General features: G+C 45.9%; 2 protein-coding genes across 3 annotated transcripts in view; both read left to right on the forward strand.

Annotated features, from left to right (window-relative positions):
• Positions 1–783: 783 nt before the first annotated feature.
• On the forward strand, positions 784–9,951 carry tubb6 (tubulin, beta 6 class V). Of its 2 annotated transcripts, none has more exons than XM_041960999.1 (7): positions 784–897; positions 2,967–3,075; positions 3,178–3,288; positions 3,854–3,969; positions 4,854–4,982; positions 5,137–5,973; positions 9,844–9,951. In XM_041960999.1, the coding sequence occupies exons 1-6, from the start codon at positions 841–843 to the stop codon at positions 5,953–5,955; spliced, it is 1,341 nt and encodes a 446-aa protein (XP_041816933.1). In that variant the 5' UTR covers positions 784–840; the 3' UTR covers positions 5,956–5,973; positions 9,844–9,951. The 2 variants fall into 2 exon arrangements, with proteins under 2 accessions (XP_041816933.1, XP_041816932.1); XM_041960998.1 differs by having other exon boundaries at positions 5,137–5,951; positions 9,844–9,917.
• A 5,149-nt stretch (positions 9,952–15,100) lies between these two features.
• dipk1c (divergent protein kinase domain 1C) overlaps positions 15,101–16,649 on the forward strand; it is a 35,702-nt gene continuing 34,153 nt past the window's right edge. The window contains exon 1 of the mRNA XM_041960996.1: positions 15,101–16,364. The gene's annotated coding sequence lies outside the window, so the exon portion shown is untranslated. The remainder of the gene's footprint in view (positions 16,365–16,649) is intronic.

Genomic DNA, 16,649 nt, shown 5'->3' on the forward strand with positions numbered 1-16,649 from the left:
GTTGGACAGAATTCAGGGATGAATTCATTTAGATTTTACGAGATGCTGCTGAACCTGATGCATCATAATTCTTCTGCAATGTGCAGATTTTTAATCCCTTTAGTTCTTTGTTCTGCTGCTCTGTGGATTAATATTCTCGTGTTTCTGCAGCAGCGCAGGAACAATTAATCATGATGGAAAAAGTGTTATTTTGGGACAAGAAGTGGTGAAGAAGTCTTTCTGTTTTCTCAGGAACAAATTAAAGTTCAGTTGAATTGAGTTTAAAGAGAACTCCAGTGCAGAGATGCTGTCTGCATCATCTGAAATCAGCAAAATAATGTGACACGAAAAAAGGCTGAATTTAAAAACAACAAATTTAGTAACGACCAAATTAAAAGTTTAGAAAAAAACTGAATGTGAATCCTAAGGAAGTAAAAGTGTTTTACCATATATACAAAAACCAGCAGAAATTGCGCACTGCACTGCAAATAGTACATATGTATTAACGTGTAAAGTGGTGGGACTGCAGTCTGAGTACTTGATGTACCTGCAGGGAGTTTGAAGTACAGCGTGTATTTCCTTCAGTGAGCTTCATGGAGACAGACTGAATGTGTGACTGTGTAGTAGTAGTAGTAGTAGTATTTCTGTGGGACAGGTATTTTATGCTGAGTGGGACAAACCGGACCTCTCAGGGCGTGGTCGCGTGAACGCGCGTGAGAGGAGGAGGCGATGAAGCCGGCAGCGCGCGCCCGTTGACAGACGCACACCGACGTCCCGCAGCGGAGGAGCGACAGACCCAGCAGAGACCCGCAGAGACCAGCAGCGACCAGCGGAGAGAAAAAAGCGACAGACAGCAGGAAGATGAGAGAAATAGTTCACATCCAGGCGGGACAGTGCGGGAACCAGATCGGAACCAAGGTACAGACCGGCTTTTCTATCGGGGGCCAGCTGAGCCAAATCACTGCGGATGTTCCTGATCTCAGTTTGTGTTGGTGGTTCTCCACAGTGTCACAGTTATTACAGGCTGTTTGAAGTGATGATAAAACAGACTTTTAAACGCTGTGTGAAACAATGTGATGACTGAAAACAGCACAAAGTTTCATGTTTCACCTCATCAGCTTCATTGATTTCTGTAAATATCTGCTGATTCTGAATCTGATGCAGCAACACGTTTCAAACACGTTGTGACAGGAGCAGCTAAAGACTGGGAAAGATGTGGAACGCTCCAAAAACACCTGTTTGGATCATTCCACAGGTAAACAGGCTGATTGGTAACAGGTGATAGCATCATGATTGAAAGGCTCAGTGGTTCACAGCGAGGATGGAGCGACGTGATTGGATAAAGAGATTAATACCTGGACTCAGGAACACTTCAGGAAGCTGTTGGTTTGGAAATGATTGATTCTGGTTTGATTGATGTTTCACAGAGTCCAGACCTTCATGGACTCCGGCTGTACAGGTTTTCTCCTCTGAACCACAGAGTCTGGATTCATTCTGCTGACAAACAAAACACATCAAACACGATTCGAACCCGCTAAACTTTAGTTTAAATTCTAAAGTTTCTCAAGACGCCAAAAATTAGTCTGAAATAACACAAAGAGCTGCAGAATACTGTGTTTAATGTGACCTGAGTTTAAATATTTCACTCAGTGGAATTATCACAAGCTGATCCAGATTAGTTAAAGTAGTTAAATGTTATACTGTCAAATACTACCTTAAAAAGTACTTAAGGTGGACTAAAGAGCATAAATCTCTGTTAAGGTGTTCCAGTGCAACCAGAACTCCCATTATGAAATAATATTTAGTGTTATTAGTGGATTATTAGTGTTAGTTTGCTGCAGGATTAAATAAAACAACCTCTGGGCCCTCCAGGTCTGGTTCCTGGATCAGGTCATCCAGCCTTGGAGTCAGAAGCTTCTCCTCTCAGACTGACACTCTTCTTCTTCTGCAGATCTATAATTGGTAGACTTCATGGTGGAATTTAATGATTATTGGTGTCATCTGTGCCAGTACTGGTCAGATAGATCAATGCCTTTATTTATGCATCGATGGATTACGAAGTGGGGCCACTGCAGGACCAGGATTCTGTGGAGTCTGCAGAAACATCCGACACACTCAAAGCAGTTTCATCCGGAGAAGAAAATGAAACGTTCAGTCTGACTCTGCTTGATGACGATTGTTTGTTCAAACAACAAAGATCAAACCGAGTTTGAGTGTTTGAGTTAAAGGGTCACTTCACCCAAATCACAGAAACATCATTTCTGCTGTCTGCTCCTGCAGATTCGAGGTTCCTGAGCATCATGTTCCAACGCTCTGAACTAAAGTCTGAGCTAAACTCCACTCATGTCATTGTGTTGGGGTGGAAACAGAAACATCAGAGGCAGATGTTTAACACATCTGACCTTTGAGAGGAGTAAAACTTCTCATGTGGCTTTTAGTGACGCAGCCTAACCCGAACGCATCCACTAATTCAGACCAGAACAAACTAACTATAACCTCAAGAGGTTCACAGGATATAAATACATGTGCGTCAAGTCAAGTCAGTTTTATTTACTATGACTAAACCTGAAGACTTCCTCACATGACTGAGCGGTAATGACACTCGCTGTGCTCAGACTCAGAGTCAGTAAAGGAAAACTCTTCCAACTCGTCCTTCTTCCAGGGACGGATGTGCAACAGATGTCGTATATAAAGAGGACGAGTGTGTGATATTGATCATGCATCATCAGTAGCTCAGGTACTTTATGTAATTCCAATCAGACACAGGGTCTGAGAACACCTGAGGACAGACTCTGGGTCTCATCCTGCAGCTGGACTCCAGGATCTCTGTAGGAGGATTTACGACATCACTGTCTTACATCAAAGCTTCAGATATCAGACAGAATGAGCAGCGTGTCAGTGAACGCACCATACAGGCAGGAAGTCTCTGAGGCACCTGACAGGCATTATCTGAGTTTCTTCTTCTTCTTCTTCTGCGACTCGGTCAGTTCTGGGAAGTGATCAGCGACGAGCACGGCATCGACCCGGCAGGGAGCTACGTGGGCGACTCGTCTCTTCAGCTGGACAGGGTCAACGTCTACTACAATGAGGCCTCCTGTAAGTACAACATGACAGCAGAGGGGTGTGTGTGTGTGTGTGTGTGTCACTGTGAGTCAAACACTTCCTCTGAAGGACTGAATTTGGCTCTTCTCTGTGAAGCACATAAATACGTCCCCCGGGCTGTGTTGGTCGACCTGGAACCAGGAACCATGGACAGCGTGCGCTCGGGCGCCTTCGGACAGCTCTTCAGACCAGACAACTTCATCTTTGGTAACAATCAGCTGTTTTTATTCAATGAATTAATTCATGGATGATTCAATTTATATAGCTTTTATGGTTGTTGTCATATTATCAGACTCTGAAGTTGTCGTGGCTAACATGTTAGCTGCTACATCCAGCAGACGGATGGAAACATCCCCTCCATCCCACTGAAGTCATGTCTGTGTCTGGTATTCTCTCTCTTTTAGCTCTGTGTTTGGTCTCCTCCAGCTCTGGAGGGAAATATCTGCTCTTTAGCTGCTAAATGCTGCTCCGTGCTCGCTGTCTCACTTTCTGTGGTTCCAGAGGGCAGAGCTGGAGCAGCAATGACTCTTTCCAGCACTGAATGTGTTGAGTAAACAGACTGAAAGGACCGAACGGTTGTTTTATAAACGGATGTCTCAGTGGGAGAAGAAGCAGGGACGCTGTTGATCTCCGCTTTCGCTCTTATACACACACATGAAATCAGATCCACCCTGTCCTCTCAGTCGAGCGTGTGTCTGCGCGCACATTCCCATCTGTTGTGGTGATCATTTTACATTTCACACATGGATTTTCTCTGATTGGTTGTCTGCAGGTCAGACAGGTGCGGGGAACAACTGGGCCAAAGGTCACTACACTGAGGGGGCGGAGCTCGTGGACTCGGTCCTGGACATAGTGAGGAAGGAGTGCGAGCACTGCGACTGTCTGCAGGTGAGGAAGACTTTTTCTGTGTCTGGAGCAGAGCTGCTTTAGAGGCAGTGACAATCTCATTGGTTGATCTTAAACTCAGTAGGCGGAGCTAAAGAACCCTTTCCTTCTTTTATTGGTGTCATAATCTTGATTATTTTCTAAAGGATGAATTACCAGCTGGGCAAAGAGCACGACTCCTTGAACCCCAGAGCCCCTAAAGGCTTGAGGTCCCCTGGTAGTTAGCTTGTGATTAACTGCAAATATCCACCAAAAACCACAATATAAAGAACTCAGTCCATGAGCCAGTCCACCTGTTTGGTCCAGACTGAAACAACAATCTCAACAAGACATTCATTGTCCCCTGAGGATGAGACCTGTTGACTTTTCATCGAGTGCCATGTGGCTGTGTTTCCAAAATGTTTTCTATCACGGACTGTAATTCTACCAGGTCTTCAAAAGACGTTTGTTTAACTTGTTGCAGTAGTTTTCCTGCATATTGAACTTCAACACCATTTTGGTTGGTCGTGGCTAACGACCAACCAACGACTAACAACTGCATGTTTGTCCCGCAGTATCACAAACTGTTAAGTCTCGTCTGATTTCTAATCCTTTTTGAATGTTCTTTGATCAGATTACAATCAAAATTTGGCTAACCTCCACGACGCTGCGTCAGTGCTGGAGAAAGATGCGACTGCAGCCATTATCACTGTGGTATAGGAGGAAAAAAAACACTCAATCATTTGGGCGCCACAGAGTCCAGGATACAGTGACGGTGCTCTGGGTATAGCTGGGGGTGAACTCATAATACACAAAACATAAATATCTGAGAACGAAGCCTGACCTCCAGCGACGGAACTGTCATTTTTCTCATCGCTGTCAGAAATAAACTGAAATTCTGCCTGCAGGGTTTCCAGCTGACTCACTCTCTGGGAGGGGGCACCGGCTCCGGCATGGGAACCCTGCTGATCAGCAAGATCCGGGAGGAGTACCCGGATCGGATCATGAACACCTTCAGCGTCATGCCTTCACCTAAGGTATCGGGGCCGACCAGAGCTGGGTTTCACACTGAGGGGTGGAGGGCTAGATGGGTAGAATGTGCCAAATACTGTCGTTTTATTTCATCCTCTGTGCCTTTTCCCACTCGATCATTTGAGGATCTTATCTAAGGATTACTCTTGATCCTTCCAGGTGTCAGACACCGTGGTGGAGCCTTACAACGCCACCCTGTCGGTCCACCAGCTGGTCGAAAACACGGACGAGACCTACTGCATCGACAACGAGGCCCTTTACGACATCTGCTTCCGCACTCTTAAACTCACGACGCCCACCTACGGCGACCTCAACCACCTGGTGTCGGCCACCATGAGCGGCGTGACGACCTCGCTGCGTTTTCCCGGGCAGCTCAACGCAGACCTTCGCAAGCTGGCGGTCAACATGGTGCCCTTCCCCAGACTCCACTTCTTCATGCCGGGATTTGCTCCTCTGACGGCTCGGGGAAGCCAGCAGTACCGAGCGCTCACCGTTCCCGAGCTCACCCAGCAGATGTTCGACGCTAGAAACATGATGGCGGCCTGCGACCCTCGCCACGGACGATACCTGACCGTCGCCACCGTCTTCCGCGGGCCCATGTCCATGAAGGAGGTGGACGAGCAGATGCTGAACGTCCAGAACAAGAACAGCAGCTACTTCGTGGAGTGGATCCCCAACAACGTCAAGGTGGCCGTCTGCGACATCGCTCCCCGAGGGCTCAAGATGGCCGCCACCTTCATCGGCAACAGCACGGCCATCCAGGAGCTGTTCAAGCGGATCTCGGAGCAGTTCTCCGCCATGTTCCGCCGAAAGGCTTTCCTGCACTGGTTCACGGGCGAGGGCATGGACGAGATGGAGTTCACAGAGGCGGAGAGCAACATGAACGACCTGGTGTCCGAGTACCAGCAGTACCAGGAGGCCACCGCCAACGACGGCGAGGAGAACTTTGAGGATGACGAGGACGAGATTGTCGAGTAAGGAGAACCAACAAGACGGGTAAAACTCTGAGGGAACACTGGTAGAGCGATCATGCGGCAGTTATCAAACGATGACACATCGAGTCAGCTGACAGGAAGCTTTCACTAAAATAAAAGCATGAAACGTTTGCTGCAGCTTCAAAGATTGAACTATTAAAACTTTCTGGTTGCCTTTGGAGGCTGAGTAGAAATCTCAACAAAGACTTTGGACTTTGTTCCTCATAACAAGAATTAATTAAATTAATAATTATTACTTTATTATTAAAGTAGACGAGACATAGAGTGACAAATTAGTCCAAATCAAAGGACAAACGTTTCCATTCCTGATAAATTACTGATTAATTCTAAACGATGTGCTCAGTCTGTTTAACGATCGTGTCTGTTTTTAATTTGACGAGTAAAAGAAGTTCATGACAAACTTCAGCAACAGGCAAGAACATCGAACCTGCGTTTCCTGTTATTTGAGGATGTGCTCGTGTTTCTCGTTTCAGATGAAACGGTCGAGCTCTCAGTGTCCCACCAATCTTTTTCCTAACTGCGCAGCTTCAGTGCTGAAACAAACCGAAGTTTGACCGCAGAGGCGTCACATCAGAAAACGCTTGTGTGTGTGTGTGTTGTGTACGTTTGAGCGCCAACTAACCAACACACCACATGTTTGGTATCAGCTGGTAGAATAAAACGAGCTGGTGTTTGATTTGCGCTGACTGTTTGAGGTTTTCACACTGTTACTTCTGTACATGTGAGCATCTACTGGCTGAGGCGAGGCTGAAATAAAGGCTCCTTTCATGGCCTTACTGTTACATGTCTGCTGTGTTTGTGTGTTTTATGTTCTGCTGGATCTGTCTCCACTGCTGCGTGTTGATGTTATACAGCAGTCATTTACCATCAGACTCCTCTTCTTGTTTAATTAGACCAGCGGTTTATGAAGTTATACTGTCCTCGCTGAGACGTCTGTGTTTCAACTAGACAGCTAGCTAAACGTTTGACTCAATAACAAGACGTGTCCTTCTCGGAGTGGCGTTTTAATGCACAGGCTTGCCATTCTTGAGTACAAAACAATGTGAAACTGTAAAAAATACATAAAATGAAATGACAGAGCTTAAAATAGCTGACAACAACAAGCATTACCCATAAAGTGGCTTATTTTTTAAACAATATTTCACCAAATGAATTGCAAACGTTTTTAACTCTAATTTACAACCATGACAACGTATCTCTCAGTACAGCATTTTAAATGTCTAACTTGTGGCTTAACTTCAAAAGTTACACTTTTATATACGACAAACAATGAATTAAACCAGCAAACTATCACTAAATCCTAAAAAATACTTACAGGCGTTGCTTCTCCAGGAATAAAACAAAAAGACATGAAACATGTGGAAGTTAGAAGCTCTGTACTGTCTCTCTGCATCAACTTTGCACTCTCAGGCCCCAGAGGAGAAACACAGCAGCACATCCGGTAGAGTGACACGTCAAAATAAAAGCGGTAATTTCAAAATAAAACTCTACATTAAAATGCATTTAAACATGCCTGAAAGGCAGAACAGAAGTTAATGCAGTCAACTCAGTTATGAAACTGTTTTTATCCACGTTAGCATCTGACACAACTTTATGGTTCAGACTGAAATAGCTCAACAAATATCAGATTGTCATGAAATGTCTCCTCGAACAGAACGTGATCACCTGCTGATCCCTTCTGACAGAAACTCACCTGAAAACAGCACAGAGTCAATATATTTACTGTTTGAGCTCATCAGCTTCATTGATTCCTGTAAACATCTGCTGATTCTGAATCTGATGCAGCAACACGTTTCAAACACGTTGAGACAGGAGCAACTAAAGACTGGGAAAGATGTGGAACGCTCCAAAACACCTGTTTGGATCATTCCACAGGTAAACAGGCTGATTGGTAACAGGTGAGAGTATCATGATTGAAAGGCTCAGTGGTTCACAGCGAGGATGGAGCGAGGGTCAACACTTTGTCAACACGTGATTGGATAAAGAGATTAATAAGTTTTTTGATTTAAGCACTTTGGCTGGTGCTGAGGTAGGTGCAGTGGTTTGTTTTTGACTGTTCAGACCGTCAGTCCGCCTGGGACCTCCTGCACGTCAGTTCTGATGACTTTCCAGCTTATTACACCGTCTACACCAAGTACATTCATCTCTCTCTTTGTCCATTTATCAATTCTACCATGGAAGTTCAGTCCCGTCCCAGCTGTAAGCCCTGCCAGTCTTTTCTATATTCAGTGTGTCTATGATGCCCATCAGACAGCTCACAGAGTGTTCGGTACTGAACAGCTTGTCTTTTGGCACATTGTTGTGATATGGCCGGGAGAGGTCTGTGTTGACCGTTCCTGGATGTAAGGACACGCACAACACTTTTAGGATCTCACCTTTTTACTCATTATGTGATCCGTAATTCTGCCCGTTGGAGAGAGTTTTATTGAAACCAAAGTCTAGTGCAGCTGCTTTGTATCGAGCCAAATTTAACTGTGATGATTTTAAGTTATTTTGTTAAACAGCAAAAACAATTTTCACGTGTCTCAAAGTAAGATGTTGAGGAAAGTATTGTTTCAGACCGATCAGCTAAATGCCTCAAATGAACATTATGTCGCCCCTTTAGGACCTGAGCTGTCCTGACACAGTACCTCATCAGACGGGGCAGCGAGCTGCGGGCCAGCAGCGCGTTAATCTCTGTCGCCCGGCGTTGTGTGTGAGAGTTGATTTCCCAGCACTTCTGTTTGTGTTGCGGATTATGTGGCGGCCGTCGCCGTCAAACACAAAAAACGCTTGACTCATGTCTGTCGGTCTGAGCTGATGTCTGTGGATCTATTCTCCGCCGGCGGCTCTTTGTGTCTCTGCCTGTGCAGCAATAATGGATCAATACGCTGAAGCACCAGCGTCGCTGCTGAGGTTCACTAACTGGACGATCACTGACGCCTCAGCAAAAGAGGAAGAGTAAACGTGCTTTTATGTGGAAACATGGAAAAAGCAGAGTTAGCACCAGCATCACGCTGACCACGTCCACCACTGCACAAAAGAGATCACGTCGCAGACTGTCCTCACTGTTGTCTCTGTTCACACGTCAACACTGCGAACAGTGTCTGAGCGTCTTCACCCTGGAAGGAGTTTTCAAAAAGCTCCGTTTTCAGTCACCGAGAAAAGAAAAAGCTACGACTTTAAAAACACCTGCGTACGTGTGGACTACACATGAGAGTCTTACCAGCAGCGGGGCTGAAAGTGTGAAGTCTGTCCTGAGGGCGGCGCTAGAGGAAAGATGATGGCGGCATTGAAATGTGCAGGGTTCGTCCTCTGGAGAGAAAGAATGAGATAAGAACAGTTTGAACATCAGATTCTGATCACTTTTGAATGAAAGTGGAATTTTAGGTGTGATGAGGAGAGAAGAGGAAGGTCAGGAGGTCAATAAAAGGAACTCTGAAAGGTTACAGGGTCTTTAGAGTCTCAAGGGTTCATCGTCAGCATAGAGTGATATTTTAGACATTCGTGTTCTTCCAGTTTCATGTGTTCGTCTCTTTCCTGTTTCGACATGACTACATGCACAAAGCAGCTGCATAAACAAATGCTTGTCCCAGTTTGGTGTAATAGAACCTGACTGACTGTGAGCCAGACCTGATCTCCAGCATCAGTTCTGGACCTCACTGATGCTGGTGGTCTGCTGGAAAGACCGAAATCACAATCACACTGGGCCGCAGCGTTCAGCTGTCCACATACTTTTGTCCATACCGTGTGAGTAGATATTCATAGAGGCCAGTGTCCGGTGCTTTTATTTTGAAGTTTCTCTGCCGCAGCGTGTCCACAGTCCAGAGCCGCAGAAAGACTGAGAGGACAGATTTAATGTAACTGAGTCTTACTGTTGTTCCTCCAACAGGAGCTGGAATGCAGAGCGGCAGCTTGACGAGCTAATCACAGAACACGAAGACAACTGAAGCCCAATCAGCTAACGGCAGAGGCGTGTCATCGCCTGGAAAAACAAACGAACGTTAACGTTTCCTGTTGTTGTTGGTTTTTTTTCAGTTTCAGACAATGTGTGAATTAGAAACAGCGGCCGTGTTTAATCTTTATCTCAGCTTATTTGAAACATTTGGGATGAATTTACTGTTTTTATGAGCAAATGACTCCAGACTTCAGCTTCAGACGGGAAGTTCTGGATCAGGTTCAGTGATGTTTCTGAACATTAAATGTGACAGTTTTGTCCACATGGTTACAACAGCAGCAACAACAGACAACAAAAGTTTCATAGAAAAGTTCTTCTTTTAAACACCAGAACAGACGTCTCTTCCTCCTTCAGGTCGGTGAGTCCAGTGGACACAATGAGGACTGAAACTTCTCTGTTTTTGTTTCTATGGATCCAGAGACTCAACCTGGATTCTGCTTTATTTGACTTTTTCTCCTCATTCATGTGAAAATTGGTTGTTTTTAAATGTAAACTATCCTCCAAACTAATAAATATATAGAATAAAGTTCCACTTTCACTCACATTAAGTGCTGACATTCATGACTGGACTTTTGTTTTCTGTCATTGACTCACACTCATTCCTGCTGCTGCTGAAGAACATGGACTCATTATGACCTCCAGTGGTCACAACTAGAAACTGCAGGTATACACAGAGAGCCTGGAGCGAATCACTGCAGTACAACAGACAAAAAACAACTTCTTTCATTGACTTCACATTAATCTAAAAGGTTTTTTTAATGTCTCAATTCAACTTAAAACTCAAAACTTAAACTTTGTAGTTTTTATTTCTGGAAATTTATAAACAAAAAAGTTGTTCTGAAGTATTTGCTGCTGCTGAGAGTTCACTCAACTTTTTTTATAATGAAGTGTTAAAGAAACGCGATCAGACTTCCCAGCATGCATTGCTTGAATTCAGTCCTGAAACACCTGTTTTTGTTTTTTTGCTACTTAAAAAAAAATAGATGATGAACACATGTTAATATAAATCCCCGGTCTTAACTAACTGAGGCTAACTGCTAGCAGGCTAAAATAATGGGCTGATGTGTTAATCCTGGATGAAGACCACACTGCTATTGGCTGAGTGCCGATCATGTGATTGCAGGCACATGAGGTTGGTGCGTTGGGAGCACTCCCAGCATGCACTAGGGCAACAGATTCATGGACAAACGTCTCAAACTGCTTTCAAACAGCCAAATTAACTGAACGCTGGTTATTTTAATCTGGTAACAGCATGTTAATTAGCTCAGACATGTTTTTTTCACAATAATGGAAACTTCAAATAAGATGAAGGTTTGTATCAAATTCAGTCTTTTTTAATTCCACAAATTAAATGTTAACTGCAGTTTTTACCAATGTGTGCTCACTGTGTGTAAAATAGGGAATAAATATTGTGAAGTATTTGCATGTAAACTGATTTAATAAGTGTCCATGATTCTGGTGGGTTTTATTTTCCTGGTCGTGAAATAGTTTATGGTTGTTAAAGATCGTCATGTAGCAGCAGTTGTCTTATCTCTGTTAATGACACTGAAATGTTTGCAGCGTGCTCATGTGCACAACATGTTTGTAGGTGAAGCCTCTTAATCAGTAAACGTTCCCTTCATCATCTTCAAGCCTCTTTATCTCCATTTTCTTCATCCCCTCTCGTCATCATTTCCTGTAGTTGTCATGAGCGGCCAGTAGGATGCGCTGCAACACAACAACTCTGTGTCTCCAGTGAACTTAACAGTCTGACTGAAAAACTGAAGTCCACATGAGAACAAGCTGATTTTATGCACTGACGCATTCAGCCTGTGTTTCAAGGGCAGCTGCCTGAGGTGACGTGTGTGTGTGTGTGTGTGTGTGGTGTGTGGGTGCGTGCGTGTGTGCGTGCGTGCGTGCGTGCGTGCGTGTGTGTGTAGATACCTCAAATACAAATGCATGCATGTATCCCAGTGAATAACTCCACGTCCAAGCTGATTTAAGCAGCATGAAAAGTTCTTGTTCCTTTTGTTCTGCAGAACAAACTCACCTCAAACTGAACTTCAGGAAACATGAAGGTGAAACTCTCTGAGACGTTTGCTAAGGCAGCAGCTTCTGAGTTTGTGTTTTAGCAATTAACGTACCTGTGAGATAAGTCGCTGCCCCAAACGAGCGACCTCGGATAATTGGCTGCGTCTAACGAGGAGGCTGTGATAAGTGGCCGGCTGTAACACGGTGCCTCAGATGAGTGGATAATGTTAACGAGCACGCTGCTCTCTGATCGACTGCCAAAACGCTGCAGAGACGAGCTCGCCGCGCACCAGATGGTTTAATTGGCAATTACAGGGACAAAAAGCGCTCTGCTCCGAGTGTTTGAATATTCAGAGAGGCCGTCTGGTCGGTTCTGGAAGGCCGGCTGGGATTCTGCTGCTGGATTTCTGCTTCCATCACCCAAACACAGACGTCCTGTCTCTGCCGTCCTGCCTGTCCTCAGCTTAACGTCTGTCTTTCTGTCCTTGTTCAGTCTGCATAAAACACACAGCGATGTTCAACTGCTGTTGTCCAAAGCACCAACGGGTGTCGATCATTAACCTCAAAGACAGTTTTACTTTGGTTTGCCTCACAGGACCTTCTGAGAAGGCGTTCTGGATCAATCACCTGTCTATCAATGTTTATCACTGGCTAACTTCAACCAATCATATGCTGTAAAAACAAAAGTCTTCACTGTCGTTGTTTTTTCTTCTTGTACTGAAGAAACATCCTCCTGGTCTGATAGAACTGAAGCTACAGCAGCAGCTATGCTAACCTCTTCAGGAGCCGCACTTGTTGTTTGCCAATGAACAGTCGCTTCATCACACCTGAACCACACCTGGAGCTTCCAGTAGATGCTGATTGGTCTGAACCATTGTGGTCTGGCCATGAGCAGTACGTTAAAGGCGGCTTCACGTGGTCTCGTGTGATCTCGTAAATCCTGCTGCTTTGCAAGTTAACAGTTCCAGAACAACACGATGATCGACGTGGAGTCGTCACCTGATGAACGTCAGTCCGGTATTTGCTCTCTTTTAGCTCTGTGTTTGGTCTCCTCCAGCTGCTGAGGGAAACATCTGCTCTGTAGCTGCTAAACGCCGCTCTGTGTTCACCAGCTGGTCACCATGGTTTCATTGTAATGTGTTCATTTGTAATCCAGCTGTCTGCTGTCAGCGATTAAATCCAACATTTTCACAGTTTTCCAGCAACATTTCAGGCTCACTTTCAGTTTGACCTCCAAATAAATAAACAGTTGGATTCATTTCAAACCTGTCAAATCCGACTGCTTGTGTTTCTTGACTCATCGGGTTCATTTCAGTCAGCAGTCATCCTGGCGAGTGCAACGCTGCTTTGTTTCGCTGATGCAACCAACAGCAAAAACTGCACTTTGGAGCTGGTGTTTGATTTGTTTTGTTCTTCAACATTAGCTGAAGAGAAGACGACAACAATACGTTTCCAGTGTCCTGCTGTTCCTACAGACAGTGAACTAACCACAGACGCTCATCTGTCCTGCTGTTCCTACAGACAGCGAACTAACCACAGACGCTCATCTGTCCTGCTGTTCCTACAGACAGCGAACTAACCACAGGCGCTCATCTGTCCTGCTGTTCCTACAGACAGCGAACTAACCACAGACGCTCATCTGTCCTGCTGTTACCACAGACAGCGAACTAACCACAGACGCTCATCTGTCCTGCTGTTACCACAGACAGTGAACTAACCACAGACGCTCAACTGTCCTGCTGTTACCACAGACAGCGAACTAACCACAGACGCTCATCTGTCCTGCTGTTCCTACAGACAGTGAACTAACCACAGACGCTCATCTGTCCTGCTGTTACCACAGACAGTGAACTAACCACAGACGCTCAACTGTCCTGCTGTTCCTACAGACAGTGAACTAACCACAGACGCTCAACTGTCCTGCTGTTACCACAGACAGCGAACTAACCACAGACACTCATCTGTCCTGCTGTTCCTACAGACAGCGAACTAACCACAGACGCTCATCTGTCCTGCTGTTACCACAGACAGTGAACTAACCACAGACGCTCATCTGTCCTGCTGTTACCACAGACAGGGAACTAACCACAGACGCTCATCTGTCCTGCTGTTACCACAGACAGTGAACTAACCACAGACGCTCATCTGTCCTGCTGTTACCACAGACAGTGAACTAACCACAGACGCTCATTTGTCCTGCTGTTACCACAGACAGTGAACTAACCACAGACGCTCATCTGTCCTGCTGTTACCACAGACAGTGAACTAACCACAGACGCTCATCTGTCCATTGAGGTTTTTTCTCTGCCAGGTTGTAATATATGAGTCAGTCGGCCTGCTGTGGAGTATTTCTGCCCTCTAGTGGCCACAAATTGCTAAATGCAGCTTTAATTATTGTATAAACACCAATCACTGATCGGTTCGGTCACACACACATCGGAGAATTTTAAAAATAACCTCCTCAAACGTTTTTACCCCTGAAAGCATCATCCTCCACGTCGAGCGGCCTCGGCTGCCTTTGCAGAAGTTTATTGGAACTTTTACAAATAGGGCAATCACCAACATGCCCTGGGCCTCTGAGCTGTTTTTAATGGAGCGCTTGCCATGTATGGCACAGGAGGGAGAGCTGGGGGGAGACAGGGGGGGAGGTGGGGGAGGAAACAACGAAAGAAGGAAAGTGAGATGAATGGGGGGAGAGCTTTTAATTTGGCAAGGTTCTGTGGAGCTGCATGTGGGGACTGAACCTTAGCAAAGATTTGCTGCCGTGGTAACGGGGTGAAGGGGGTGGGAGGAGGAGTAAAGAGGGAGAGGGGGAGAGAGGGGGAGAGAGGGGAAGAGAGGTACAGTAGCATGTAAATATAAGCGAGGGGTGAGGAGAGGGTGAAGGGGAGGAGAGATGGGGAGTCTCTCCAGTTTGAGAGGAGGGACGCTGGAGGAGCCGCCTCTGTTCTCCCTGAAGACACACACACTCACACTCACACACACACACACTCACACTCACACACACACACACACTCACACTCACACTCACACACACACACACACACACACACACACACACACAGCCGGTAGGAAAGGGAAGAGAAAAGAAAAAGCCGGAGGTGCAGCAGACTGAAGGGAGCAAGGAAGAGGAATGGGGCTGAACTAACAAGCCTGAGCGCGACACACACACACACACGCACGCACGCGCACACACACACACACACACACACACTCTGCTCAGCCAGGCAGTGTAGAGCGTCAGACGGAGAGGGAGCGAGGCAGCAGCAGCAGCGTGAGGAGAAACCAGAGCCGCCGAAACACCAGCAGCCTGCAGGAGCCGCCGAGGTAGCCTGCCAGTCCTCAATCAGGGTTTACAGCGAAGCCCAGATCCTCAGTCTGAGAGCCGGATCGTCTCCTGGTGGAAAAAGTCTTCCAGTTTATCCCCCAGAGCATCTTCATGGACTGAGACCTGCTCCTCCAGCTGCTGCCAATGCCGGGTTTCAGACTGTTAGATCAAACCAGACATCTGGAGGGTCTGCAGACAGCAGGATTGCACACAGTCTCACAATTTGTTTCTCGCAAAGGGAGAAGTTCAGTTTCTGGGACTTTGCAGACCATCTTCAGTTCATCTCAAATTGTAGGATTACAAACAGTTTTATCCTTTTTTCACAAAGGAGGAAGAGAAGTTTAGTTATCTGGACAAACTACCACAAATCCTCTGATCTGTTTCAGGATCTGTATGAAGGCTCAGAGTCTGAGTGAATCCTGGATTTTAAGATTCTCATCAAGACTTTAAATTCAAAATGGACAAAAAGGACCCACAAGCAGCAGGATTTCAAACTCTGAACTCAGAGTCAGCAAGCTTTTGACTTCTTTCAGTTGCTATAAATCAGAGTTTATGCTGGTTGTGGAGCATCTGATCATCACTTTACAGGCAACAGTCTCAACAGAGAGGACAGAGGAGTGAAGGAGGTGAGGAGTGAGCACGTCTTCAGTGTTTTTCACAGTTAAATTCTGGACAACTGAAGGACAAACAAACAGCAAAAAGTTGGATCATGTATTCTTCACAAAGAAAGAAGTAAAGTTCAGTCGTGCTTCGTTTTCTGACAACAAAGATCTGAACGTTAAAATCCTGGTTTGGAACCTGCAAGAAGCAAGAAGCAAGCTGCTCGTGGACTTTAGACCTGTGGTGGCTGGATTACAAGCTTTTACTTTAACCTTTAAAAGACAGACGCAGGCCAACCCTTCGGATGCTGGTCTCTCCGGCATCCCGTGAGTCTTCCACTGAGAACACCGTCTGCTGAATGACTGCCGAGTCCTGCAGAGAGAAGCACGACGGCTCGGACGCCGCTGCAGCTGCAGGACCGGGAGGCGGCCCTGAAGAGGAAACTGCAGGGTCTCGGCACGGTCGCGTTCTTAGGGGAGCTGCGCAGACCGGCTTCAGGAGCCACGTAAAGGACTCGGTGAGTGACACGAACTGCCTGCTGGTCTCCTCAGGAGGAGATCTGGAGGGGTTTTTGGCACCTGTTGCATCTGTTTGATTTGACTCTAATCCTGGCGAGCTCCTGCAGAGAAGTCGGTGTGAGGGTTAAGGATCGTTTGCAGCTGAAGCATAATCAGCCAATCGACGAGCCGATGAAAAGTAAGATTTAAAGTCAGAGTTAATCCTGATGTTGGAGGTTTCTGATCATCAGATCCGAACACTGAACTGGTCACAGTCGTAACACTGCACGTCTGAACACCTGCTG

Source organism: Chelmon rostratus, chromosome 20, assembly GCF_017976325.1.
Source record: "Chelmon rostratus isolate fCheRos1 chromosome 20, fCheRos1.pri, whole genome shotgun sequence".
NCBI classification, from domain to species: Eukaryota; Metazoa; Chordata; class Actinopteri; order Chaetodontiformes; family Chaetodontidae; genus Chelmon; species Chelmon rostratus.

Coding starts and splice junctions, on each gene's coding strand:
- tubb6 (XM_041960998.1), top strand. CDS start 841: ATGAGAGAAATAGTTCACATCCAGGCGGGACAGTGCGGGAACCAGATC. Junction 3,289..3,853: donor ACCAGACAACTTCATCTTTG/GTAACAATCAGC, acceptor GGTTGTCTGCAG/GTCAGACAGGTGCGGGGAAC. Junction 5,952..9,843: donor GACGAGGACGAGATTGTCGA/GTAAGGAGAACC, acceptor TTCCTCCAACAG/GAGCTGGAATGCAGAGCGGC.